The sequence below is a fragment of the Solanum lycopersicum genome, chromosome 8 (assembly GCF_036512215.1).
Source record: "Solanum lycopersicum chromosome 8, SLM_r2.1".
Lineage (NCBI taxonomy): Eukaryota > Viridiplantae > Streptophyta > Magnoliopsida > Solanales > Solanaceae > Solanum > Solanum lycopersicum.
The window spans coordinates 7,702,031-7,715,440 of NC_090807.1; the positions used below are offsets into that span (position 1 = coordinate 7,702,031).

General features: G+C 28.3%; 1 protein-coding gene across 1 annotated transcript; it reads right to left on the reverse strand.

Annotated features, from left to right (window-relative positions):
- Positions 1-1,430: 1,430 nt before the first annotated feature.
- LOC104648652 (large ribosomal subunit protein eL20) lies at positions 1,431-3,928 on the reverse strand. Its single transcript, XM_010326435.4, has 4 exons — positions 3,771-3,928; positions 3,576-3,691; positions 3,177-3,240; positions 1,431-2,046 (listed from the first exon to the last, which is right to left on the reverse strand). The coding sequence occupies exons 1-4, from the start codon at positions 3,783-3,785 to the stop codon at positions 1,705-1,707; spliced, it is 537 nt and encodes a 178-aa protein (XP_010324737.1). The 5' UTR covers positions 3,786-3,928; the 3' UTR covers positions 1,431-1,704.
- Positions 3,929-13,410: the final 9,482 nt, after the last annotated feature.

Consider the following 13,410-nt stretch of genomic DNA (forward strand, 5'->3'; position numbering starts at 1 on the left):
GTTGTTGATTTTGATTTGATTTAGCGGTTAAGATATGACACACAAACTTTCTTATTGAAAACTATTTAAACCAAGATGACAAACTTTGATCCATGCGTATGAGTTGAAAGATTACATCTTTGCCCAAAAGCTAACACTGACACTCAATGGGCAGATTCAACATATCCATTAAGGGGGTTTGGAAAAAAAATAGTGCTTAAGATTTGATGTTTGAATCCCTCAAACACTAAGTCAACCTCTAATCTTATATTCAGGAGGTTCAAAATCAATATATAAACATAAATAATCTTTAAAATACTTTACATATACAACATAATTTATTGCCTACGGGGTTCGGGTGAACCCCCTCGACAGACTCTAGATCCACCCTTGTTGACACCTTGTAAAATAACCATGAATTTGAGACTGTCAGAAATAGGAGTATGAAAGTGAAATTGATTCGTTAAGAAAAAAACTTCTAATAACCATTACGAACCGTTAACCCAATATATATAAAAAAAAAAATACAATTACAAAAACCATTAAGTCAATAACCTGTTACCAATAAATCAACAAAAAATTGATTCAGTTTTGAATATCCCTAGTATATAGATATGTTCTCCAGAAGGCCTAATTTTGATAAAAGAGATTTAACCATGTATTTTGCAGATAACATAATCTCTCCAAGTATTAAGGATAACATCTCCTATAAATCAATTTAGCATTACCTTTTTCATCTAGAAAGTATAAAGGGTAATGTTTTTTTATTTGGGTTGTTCAAAATCAAATCGTGATAATTCAATCCAAAAGATGATAATCAATTTATCGGTAATAATTTATTAGATTAACAATTTTAATAATGATTTAATTTTTTTTATTGAATTATTGATTCTTAGTGGTTTGAAGCTTTTTGTTAACCTGATAGTAAACTAATAAATCATATGCATGGTTTATAATGTTTGTCTTCATGTTTCTACGTGATTTTCCATCATTTATTTTTTTATTAAATCTTAACGATTAAATCAATATCGATCAATAACTGCGACAACCGATAAGTCAATATCTTAATGGTTCTTAACGATTTAACATATCAACAAACTAATAACCTCTAAATCAAACCAATAAACTTTAAAACCGAACCTAACCGACTAAGAGGATATAAGCATAAAACAGAGGCCAAATGCCAGAACGGATACTTCTTCATTGAGCCTCAATAATGGGATTCAGCAATTTAGGTCTGTCAAATCCACTTACCTCAAACTCGTGAACATAAACGAAACAAAGCTTTCGAATGATTTATCATTCATGAACGTTGGGATTGATTCCCAATATAGTAGGCACATACTTTTTAAATAATATTTCAAACAATAGTTCACTTACCACCACCTGGAAATATTGTTATAAATCACTAGCTAATGAAGAGCTCAGGGTAAAAATTACTTAGAGAAATATTCTAGACAACCAAATAAGAAAATTATATAAACCAAATAATGAGACATATAACTAAGATTGCAACTGTCAGAGCAAGCAAAATACCAAACTCAAAATTGAACATAATGGTCTGATATCTAGTTCTATAAAAAGTGCAAAAGATAATCGAATGATCACAACAGAAGTGTCTTTTTCTTCCCCTTGCCAGTGGATGTTAGAATCCACTAGTCCAGAGCACCAAAATTGAAGTAATTTGAAATAGTGACTCAATCCACTCAATGATTAAAGCACGTTTTACATAAACAAGTTAGGTTTGGTGGCCTTGTAGGTAGTCTTGAGTTTCCTGGAAGGTGGCCTGACTTTCTTGAACACCAACGGGAACTTGATTTTGGAGTCGTGGAACTGCTTTGTGCTCTCCCGCTTGCAGAGCTTAGCTGGAATAGTGGCCGTCTTGATGATCTGGATGCAGTGATGACGGACCCTGTGGCGAGAAGCCATTTCAGTGTACATCTGTTCTACACCACCATTCAATGTTGTATCACGGTACTCCTTGTACATGTTATGATACCCAGTCCTACTTTGGTAACGCAGCCAAATACCATAGTTCTTGATTTTTGTTGGGTATTTCTCAAAAATCTACGGGAAGGAACACCAAAACTCAATAACAAAGTTCCCATCTATGTCAATGGATGAAGTACAACCACAAAACTACCATGAAAAAGATGTATAATCATACATGAGAAAGCAAATAGTACTCCATCCGTTTCAATTTGTTTTGTACTACTTTCCTATTATAGTCCAGTCCTGTTGAAAAAGAACGAGACTTTTTCCTTTTTTTAGCAACTCTTTAGCTCAAACTTTCTACATAACATGCTTAATACCACAAGGATAGTTTAGATACATTTGACAACTTTAATTTTAGAACACAAAATATATGATTCTTTTTTCTTTCTTGAACTCCATTTCAAATCAAAACAGGCCAAACAAATTGAAATGGAGGGAGAGTCACTTTAATAACCATTACAAGTATCCTTAGATTGTGGCTACCTTCAAAACCTGAAACTACTGAGTTAAAGGCAACATTCTGCAGTAGTACCATGATATTTAAGCCATTATGAAAGTCTTCCCATGTTACACACATGCCATTATTTAAAGAAACTCAATCCAAAAAAAAAAGGTTTAACTTGCTAAAAAGTTGCATCGTGTTCTTTTTCTTCCAGACCTCACTTGTGGGATTTTATTAGGTATGTCATTGTTATATTCTTTTTCTTTGTATTTCATCCAAAAATATGCACATTTTTTTTTTTATGATTTATCCCCAACCTCTATCACACTATAACAGACCTCATTTCAAAGAGCAAAGAGGAAAAACATAAATTTAGTGCACCACGCCACTAGGAATGACATGGGAATTGAAAATGATATCACCCAGACAAGTTTAAAAAAGTCTAGAAGATAACACCATGGATCGCATGCCAAGACTTACAAGGACAAGTCTATACAACCTTCGATAGGCAAACAAATGAGAAATTTCACTAAGGGACCCTGACAAACCAGATTACTAGGGAACTACAATTCACACTTCACAAGAAATTAACAGAAACATTTACTTTAGACACATTTACAAGTAAAGTACAAATGAACCATGAACTCCAACAATAATAACTAGAAACTATATAAATCAAATCATCATAAAATATTGCTACTAATACATCCCAATGACACATTTAATCAAACATAAAATTAAGAAATACATTTGAGCATACCTCATTAATAGCTAGCATCTGACCATTGCTCTTCTTCACCTTCTTTAGCTTCCTCAAGAAGTACCTTTTTTCCATACAAATCAAAACCACAATCATCAATAACGGATCTATGGGTCAGGAGTACATATATAAATTTAAATCCCTCAACATAAGTGTATACGTTGGTTTAACATGTTCAAAATTCAACTTGATCACAATGCACTAATTTATTTTCAGAGCATCTGTAAGTGAAAATCCTGAATACGCCACTGTCAATCATTACCCCAACAAATAAGAGCATGTCATATTTTCATATGACACTATACTAGTTAGGAACTAATACCAATTGGAATGGGTGGGAACTAATAATGAGATAATTATATGACAAAAAACACAGACAGATAGGGTGAGAAAAATTACCAAAACTTGGACTTAGCACGGACCTCATTCGTAGCCCAGAGTTTCATACGGTAAATCTTTGGATGCTCATCGTTTTCAGACGGTAGAGCTCTCCCTACAACCTGATATTGATGGAACTACAGCAACAACACAAATTCCAGTTATTATTGGAACAAATACATGAGAGAATCAAGCAAAATTGTTTGTGATACTAACTTTGTAGGTCACCATTTCTGCTTTGCTTTGCGTCTGAATAATTGGGAGGCGTCTTCAGTCCGAAAAAGTGAAGCAGAAATAAGGTAGGGTTTTTATGTTAAAAGGGAAACCCTAATTTTAATGGGCTGTCTAAACTAGACCCATATTCTTTTATTGGGCTGGGAAAATTTTTTATATGGCAAACGGATGTTATGAAATTACATTTCATGGGTATAATTACATAATTACATTCCATGGGTATAGTTTAGTTTGTTAGATAAATTTGTATAAAATATTTTTTTTAATTAAATTTATACAAAAAAATTATTTTTCAATAAATGATAACAGTAGCACAAAAGATGCTAACAATAAATTTACATAATCCCGTGATTTAAGCAAAACATTTAAAATCAAATATTTCCCCCAAAAAAGAATTCTAAAGCTATAGAAAGACAATATCAGTTCAAAATTAAATATTTTTCTAATTTTTTTTAGATAAATTTATGAAACACACACATAAATATATTTATATATAAATTGATTATATTGTATATATTTGCGAAATTGTATATAATTTTTATATAATATTTGTGTGAAATTGATTTTGTGTTTTAAACTGTATATGACCATCATATATTCTTTTAATTTTTTTGGGTAATCTTTTTGTATACAATATTTTATTATGTTCCTATTTTTTCTTTTTGTATAATTCTGGAAATTTGTATAATGTACAATAATCTTGATACATATATATTATAGTTATATATGTGCATCTGTGATTTAATGTATTAATGATTAAACTAATTGTATATTATATTCATTTGTTAATTGAATATATAGTAAGCTTGAAATATGTTTCTATATTTGAGGGTGTAACGTTTATATATACAATATTTTATTATGTTCATAATTTTTTTGTATATATCGACGAATTTGTATAATGTATTATAATATTAAAGAGTGATTTACAAATTTCTTTATACAAAATTAAATAATTGTATACAAATAGTTATTGCCTCATAAGACTTTGTATATGTTACCTTAATATACACCCACTATATACCTAACTTTAGTAATTGGTATACAGCTAATAGAATATACAATTAAGAACTGTTTCATAATACTTTGTATACATTAACTTAATATATAAATCACTATATACATAACTTTGTAATTTGTATATAAATTACACTACCTGATATTCCCGATATTCTTCAGATTTGTCCAGTTATGATGAGGCAGATTCAATTGAATGACTTTGTGAATTGCCATTGGGTCATTTTTTCTTTTCATGGATCTCAATTCTTCAATAGATTGTTCAACTTAAACTTGTTTATGTTTTGTCATAGACCCTACATTAACCCAGAATCATGAGTTAACCCAATTGAAACGAAAGTGGATTATCAACAACATTGACATGCAATGACATACCTCTCGTAATCCTCATACATGGACATAAATCATCTATTCTGATTTTGAAAGATTTGTAAATTAATAAGTAATAAAGATTTTTTTTAAAAAAATATGAAAAAACTAACAATTATACTATATATACAATTGTTGTAGAAGGAACCAAGAAAAAAATATTGAAAGCCATGAATTTGGCAGTTACCTACGAAAAGTGGAAGAACATCGGAGGGAGAGGGTCAAAATTTTCCCAATGGAAATTCAAATCAGAAGGGAAGAGTAATTTTAGGAAAAGATATGGAATGAAAATATGAGAGATAAATTTGATTTTGAATAAAATTATATAAAGATCTTTGGATGACTATTTTTATTTTGTATACAAATAGATAGTGGGTCCCATTAATTATGGCAAAAAAATAAACTATATTTACTGACTGTAAATAAATTAAATTATACCCTTATTAACTAATTACATAGGGATGTTTGCCATCCCACGTAATTATCTCTTTTAACAATGGCATGTTCGGCCCAAGTGTACAAACAAATAACTTTAATAAAGAACATATCCCATGTAGAGAGTTAATTACATTTAATAAAAATAACACTACACAATGAGCCCAAATATAGGTAACTCGCCCAATTCGTCCAGAATTTCAAGGGTTGGACTCAAGATATTTGAATTGAGTTCAATCTCAACCCTTCAAACTTAACCCATTTGAAGAAAATTCTCAATCGAGTCCAATTCAATCTTCAATTTCAACCCGTTATAAAACTTTTTATTAAGATATGTTCATATATTGAATGTATGAATTATTATCTATTTAACATCTTTTAGGATTTATCTAACAATTTTTTACTTTTTTTAACAAAAAATTCTTGAGCGAAAATTCAAGTTGTGATTATAAAAGTTAAATATCAATATGTTAAATTATTGAGATTAATCGGGTCAAATTGGGCGGGTCAAGACCCAACTTGTTTTTAGCCCATTTGAACCCAAAGTAAACTTGGAGGGGTCAAGACCCAACTCGATTTCTATTCAGTCCATTTTAATATTTCCAATTTCAATTCAACCCGCCCATTTGACGCCCCTAATTAAATCATATTTCTATTCTTTCATAAATTACAAAAAAATTTGGTGAAATCCGAATTTATGTGATATTTTTTAAATTTTGAGATTCAAACAAGTCTATCTTTGACAGTATACATGTATTCTGTATATATAAAAACAACATGTATGATTATACTATGTATCAGATAGTTTTTCATAAACAAGAACATTACTATGTATATCAATAACAAATATATACAATATAAATGTATCTGTATATCTTAAAATCCTTTCTAAATAGAGACAACAATAAATTATTGACATACACACAAATATATATGTTTTGTGTTGGTCTCCCTATGCACTTTACATATCCTCTTTTTATATATATATATATATATATATATATATATATATATATATATATATATATATATATATATATATATAGTTGATCTATATATAAAACTTGAAAATACATATATTATCTTTTTATAAAGAGTATTATTGTTTACATATTATTATCTTACAAAATGAATAATGATTAAATAATTGGGATAATGCACAAGTATCCTTCAATCTATGTTTGAAATCTCAGAGACGCACTTATACTATACTAAGGTCCTATTACATCCTTGAACTTATTTTATTAATAATTTTCTACCCCTTTTCGGCGTACGTGGCACTATCTTGTAGGTCCAACGATGATTGACTTTTTTCACTAAATAATTCATAGAATTTGATACATGCTAAATGACAATACTAAAATCAAAAAATAATAATGATAAGTAGCATTATTAGCGTTTGTTTGTGACAATATATAGAGATTTTTTTTAAAAAAAATAAAATGTAGAAAAATACATTATATTCACATCTATATAATATTTAATCCTAGCTGAAAACACTCAAATATAATATCTAGTCTTTAGTTAAATGTGCATGTATGTATTTTAATTGTAGAACTTGATTGTACATGAAAACATAAGTATATTTGTGATCAACTGAATTTAATATAGTAAAAATTAGGCATACCATATAGTCTAATGGATAAATTACTTTCTATCCCTACTCTTTATCTATTTATCAAAACTTCCTTTTTTTTTATATATGAATTCAAATACTTAATATTGAGGAATGATACTTAAATTAGAGCGGATATATACTTTAATATTTAATTTGTTGTTCTCAGTTATAGCGTAAAAAAAGGGATAAAATTTATCCCACGATCCAACCGAACATTTAACAAAGTTAGTGTCTAATCTGCATAAACCTCTAATTGATTGATGGCATTAGTCAATTTCAAATTGTCCAACCTTCACTTTGTTCTTCGAAAAAAACACGCAAAGCTTGGCTTAAAAAAGTTTTGGAACGTAATTTATGAAGATTCAAATAATGAATATTTTGATCTTGTTAAGACATTCTGGAACATGGAAAAGTGAAGTTATATACGAGCGATATAAAAGCAATGAGATAGTGGCTGGAGAAAATATTTCGTTCATGAATCTTATTTCAACAATTGCGAATGAGTTGGGCGTTGATGAATCGAAAAAAATATCGAGATTAGATATGTTGTTGAAGGTAATTCGTTTCCTTTGTGTATTCAGACTGATATGGGTTTGAAATTATACATAGAAATTAAGAAACACGAGGTTGAAATCGGAATGTATCCTCTAACAACAAAAAGTAATTGTTGTGGACAAGAAGGTCACAATATAAGAACATGTACCTTCTTTCCAAAAGATTCTTGATTATTATTTTGTTGTTGTTATTTTATGCTTCATGTGTAATAATGTTTCTGTATATTTTTAGTTTGCTGATAAGATTTGGACTTTTTCACTTTATGTGATTATAATTCATATAAATGTTACAAGATGCAAAATGTGTAGTGATACTAAATATATCGATTTTGATTGTATTATATCAAGTGTAATGATATTGATAATTTGTATAGTATCATTTACATAAAATGGTTAAAATATAATGAATTTGATAACAAATTTTTGTTATCAGACACATAATTGTAACCGATACTAAATATATATAGAGTTTTATATGTTGCAGCATGTTGAACGATACTAAATATATTAATTACATTATTTTATATTAATTGTTAAAGATACATAAATTTATTTTTGATAATAAAATGTATATAATATACTTAATAACTCTATGAATATTGTGTATCTGATGATAATATTGTATCAGACGCTGTGGTTTATTGAAATACTAAACATTTTAAGTAAATTATTTTGCATCATTTTGTGTAATAATTGTGTAAATATAGTATCATGTGAATTGTTAACAAAGTTTATAGTGTATCATTAATAATGTGTATATATTATTTTTACAAAATTAATTTATAGCGAGTTACTATTAATTAAATTATATATTTGGAGACAAAAATTGAAATTGAAATACATTTCTTGAGAAAAAGAATTTTTCAAATTAATAACTACTTATTAATATTGTGCTGGAAGGACAAGTTATAAAACAAAATATGAATTAACTTAACTTCAACATAATATAAACCTAACTACTCTAAATTAACCAACCCACCTTTTGCCTGTGTAGTGTAACCACTCTTTGACCTTGCAGGATCGTCAGTATCACTAACACAAAAGCTACACAAATATACAAATTTAATTAGTCGTTATATAAACATATCAAACTGATACTTAAAAAAGTATCACAAAAATCAATATTCCTTGTGTGATTTCTGTTCACTTTAGATACTAAATAACACCTACATGCCAATATGATACTTAAACAATAATATTAGATACATTAATGTTCATGCAATTTTATACTAAATATCAACAAAACATCCAACTTAAACAGATTAGATATGTTAATGTTCTGGTCCAACACATAAAAGATACACAAATACCTAAATATTTCATTTTCATTATATAAATAGATAAACAAAATAATGCATCAAAAAATAATAAATTGATCTTAAAATATTATCTACGAAACATTAATATTTATGTGTAAGACATAAAAGTATGAAAAAAAATTTGTGTTCCATGAGTGCAATGAAAATTTGAAATAAACGATACTTAAATGAAAAAAAAAACAATCATCAAACTAATGTAAAAGATACAAAAATCAGGATAAATAGAGATACAAATGTAGATACCGTAGATAGTGTTGGTCGAATAATCGGAGGTGCCGTCTTTCTACCCCTTTTCTTTGAGGTTTTTGGGTCTTTCGAAATTGATGCATGTCTATTCTTTGAAGAAGATCTCTTGTTAGAACTTAAATTTGTCATGACTATAGGGTCATGCATCGATTTAGAACTCAAATCTTTGAAACTTTCTATTCTAAAAAAAATATAATTTTTTTAGAAAAGAAAGAACATTAATACACAATTTATTTATTTTTTAAAAAGGGGGAAGAAATCTTACTGGAGAAGATGATAAACCAATTCTGAACTCTAAAGCGGATGAATAGAGATTGAATTTTTTGAATTTCAAATTTACTTTAAAACTTTATCTGAAAATTTTAGGAGGAAAAATTTGGGCGAAAATTTATGGGGATGAAAAATTTCCGATTTTGATTTCCAACTTAAAAAGTAAGTTAAGTATTATTGAATGCAAAAAAAATATTTAAATTTTAATAAAAAAATAGGAAAATATTGAAAAAAGATAAAGTAAAATTGTGTAGTTTAGTAATTATTCCTTATAAAAATTCCATCCAATATGCATCACGTGATATGCCTCTTCATATTTTCCCAATTACATTAGCATCATAAAAAATTCATAGCTAATGAAGATCACAAAAAAAAAATCTTGTTCATGTAAAGTATTAATTAACATGATTATTATTAATACAATACAAAGTATGAGCCAACATCACCCAAAGTTTCTCTTCCTGTTCTTTCACAATCCATAACAACTTACAAATTGTTACTCTATTTTAAAAGAGAATGTCAATAACATTAATTGCTTCTATGCATCACTATTTAATTTGTGATTCAAGATTTTGTTTGCTTATCAATTCAATTTTCATTTTAGTTTTTTTTCTTTTTCTTAATAATAAATAAATCTCTATTACTTGTGTGTATGGCTGACAGTGGTACCAAAATTGGGAGAATCGGACCGATAATTACCGGAATCGGTATTGTGTGTACCGGTAATGTTTCGGAACCGGAACCGGACCGGTCCGGAAACCGGTAAAATTAGTAATGTTCCATCCCGGTCCGGAAGTGAACCGGTAGTATACCGGTCCGGATCGGACCGGTAACAGGGACGAACCGGTATTTAAATTTTTTTTTTTAATTGAATCTAATATTTATTATAATAATTAAGCAATTTAAAAATTTAAATTTCAAACTTTAAGGTTATAAATTTAAATTTTCAAACTTTAAATTCAAACTTTTAAAGTTTGAAAATTTTAAATTCAAATTTTAAAGTTAAATTTAAATTTCAAACTTTAAAGTTATAAACTTTAAATTTCAAACTCTTAAATTTTGAAAATTTTAAAGTTTCAAATTTAAATTTTCAAACTTTAAATTCAAACTTTTAAAGTTTGAAAATTTTAAAGTTATAAAATTTAAATTTCAAACTCTTAAAGTTTGAAATTTTTGAATTTAAACTTTAAAGTTATAAAATTTAAAATTGACTATATTAAAAATTAAATTTAATACAACAATATTAAAAAACAAATTAAGGAGAATAGCCTATATTTTTATTAATATATATTTGATATTACAATTACATTTACAAAAATATTAGTTTGAATTAAATTTCAAATTATCATACTTTTACTAATAGTTGGTGCTACCATATAAATCCCTTCGTAAATCATTCAACATTTCTTTAGTAACATGTTCGGGAATAGGTTGAATAGAAAGATCTTCCATTGCTTCAATCCCGTCGTTACTATAATCCTGCATTACTTCATCAACGTCATCTTGAAATTTGGTCGGTGGTGGTTCACGACCCAAATTTCTTCTCTCGGCATTAATCCAATCTCGAAATAATACCGATATCTCCAAGCTGTCGGCTGCTAGTGAATGCCTATGTTCTCCAAGTTGAAACCTTGCTGCACTAAAGACGCCTTCCGAAGCTACCGACGACGCTTGCATTGCTAATATATCTCGAACCATCGGTACTAGTTTTGGAAATCCTTTGGTGCGATCTCTCCACCATTTGAGAACATCTTCAGTAGGTTTTGTAATTTGATTAATATATGCATCAAAATCATTTCTATTATCGTGAGAAAGTTCAAGATAATCTTCTAAATAATTATCAATATTATTTTCATCAAATCTAACCCTAGAGCTTTCAGGTTCATTTTCACTTGATAAATTTATATTAGCATTATATAAATCATACAATTTTCTAGCTTCAATTTTTATGCTATCTTTAACTTGTTGACAGCTAGGAATTTCTTCTAATTCATCATTAATATCTAAGTTAAAATATATTTTTTCAACCATTCTTGATGAATCAAAATCTTTATACTTAGGGTGTAACAAACATGCAGTTAAATAAATTTGAGGAATAGGAATATAATATTTTTTAAATTTTATAATCATTTTTCAATGGTTTGTTAAAATCTTGGTTTATTTTTAAATTTATATAATTTAGAAGAAATCATACAAATATCAGGCAAAACAGTACAAATTGATGGACTATAAAGTACAGAAATTCTTTTTGTAGTTAAGTAAAAAACTTTTAGGAAATCTATAAGTTCATTTATATCACGCCAATCATTATCATCTAGTCTATATGTCATATCAGAATTATGAGCATTCCAAACCATTTGTAAGGGTATTCGATATTCATAAGCGACTACAAGCATTTCATATAAAGTATTCCATCTAGTAGCCACTGTTTTTGAAATTTTTCTAAGTGGAAGATTATTTTCAAAACAGCGATTTTGAAAATCTTTACGCCGAGACTTAACTTGACATTTAAATATAAAATGACATGCATTTTCAACTTTCGTACATCCGTTATCATACATATTTACACCATCTCTAACCATCAAATTATATATATGTGCAGTACACCTAATATGATAATTATCACCATAGAAAGGACAAAGTGTAGTTTTTAAATATTGAACAGCGGAATTATTACTTGAAGCATTATCTAAGGTATACTACTTATTTTATCACATATTTCATAACTTTGTAAAATATCTAAAATAGTTTGAGCAATATAACTACCGATTTTTTACATTTGACAACATTTATAACCTAAATTTCTTTTTTGCATATACCAATTTTCATCAATCCAATGTGCAGTAACAGTCAAATAATTGTTACCATTTACACTACGACCCATATCAGAAGTAATAGCTATTTTACAAGTATTATAATAAAATAAACAACGAAGATATTTAAAATGTTGTGCATGATAATCAAATATAACCTTTTTTATTGTATTTCTAGCAAAACCTTTAAAATTTGGATTATATACAATTTGAATATAATGTATAAAATCGGGATTTTCAGCAAAACTAAATGGCAAACCCATAACACATATCATTTTAGCTAGTTCTTCAAGATCTTTTTCTCTACTCTATGAAGGTAGTAAACTAGAGCCAGAAACATTAGACGGATTTAATTGTGTTTGTACCATTTTAGAGCCGCCTACTCCTACATTTTCAGGAAGGGGGTACCATTTTTTTTTAGTTTCCGCTACCGCTTTAGCATGCAAAAATTCATTTTTACAACAAGACATTAAATGACTACTCAAATGTCCCGTCCCGCCAGATTTGCCAACAGTTTTATGATTTAATATATGTTTACATTTATTACAAATAGTTTGTGTTTTATCTTCGTTTTGTGTCATAAATTGCCAAACAATCGATTTTTTAACACGTTCTACCTTAGGCCTAGGATGTACTGGGGGAACTGGGGCAGGACAACGAAAGGGAGCGGGACTGGGAGTATTAGTAGCCGTAGGTGGCTCAGTTTCATCATCATCATCATCAAAAGTAGGCGTATCAGTATAATTATCAATATCATTATCATTATCATTATCACTAGGCAAATCCTCATCAAAATTACCAAAGCGACGTTGTAAATGTTCATGATAAGGATCTAATCCTGAATTACTATCAATATTAAAAATCATATCATCAACATGTGTATAATCATCCATATTTATTCTTAATATAGTAGATTTTTTAGTTTTTGATTTAGAAGAACTATCGATTTTTGCATTATCGGAGGATGTAAAGTTACAAATA

What these genes read in the sequence shown, in the direction of transcription:
- LOC104648652 (XM_010326435.4), bottom strand. An exon ending in CGTGCTAAGTCCAAGTTTTG is followed by an intron (nt 3,241 to 3,575) that starts GTAATTTTTCTC and finishes TATGGAAAAAAG; the next exon opens with GTACTTCTTGAGGAAGCTAA. An exon ending in AGATGCTAGCTATTAATGAG is followed by an intron (nt 2,047 to 3,176) that starts GTATGCTCAAAT and finishes TCCTTCCCGTAG; the next exon opens with ATTTTTGAGAAATACCCAAC.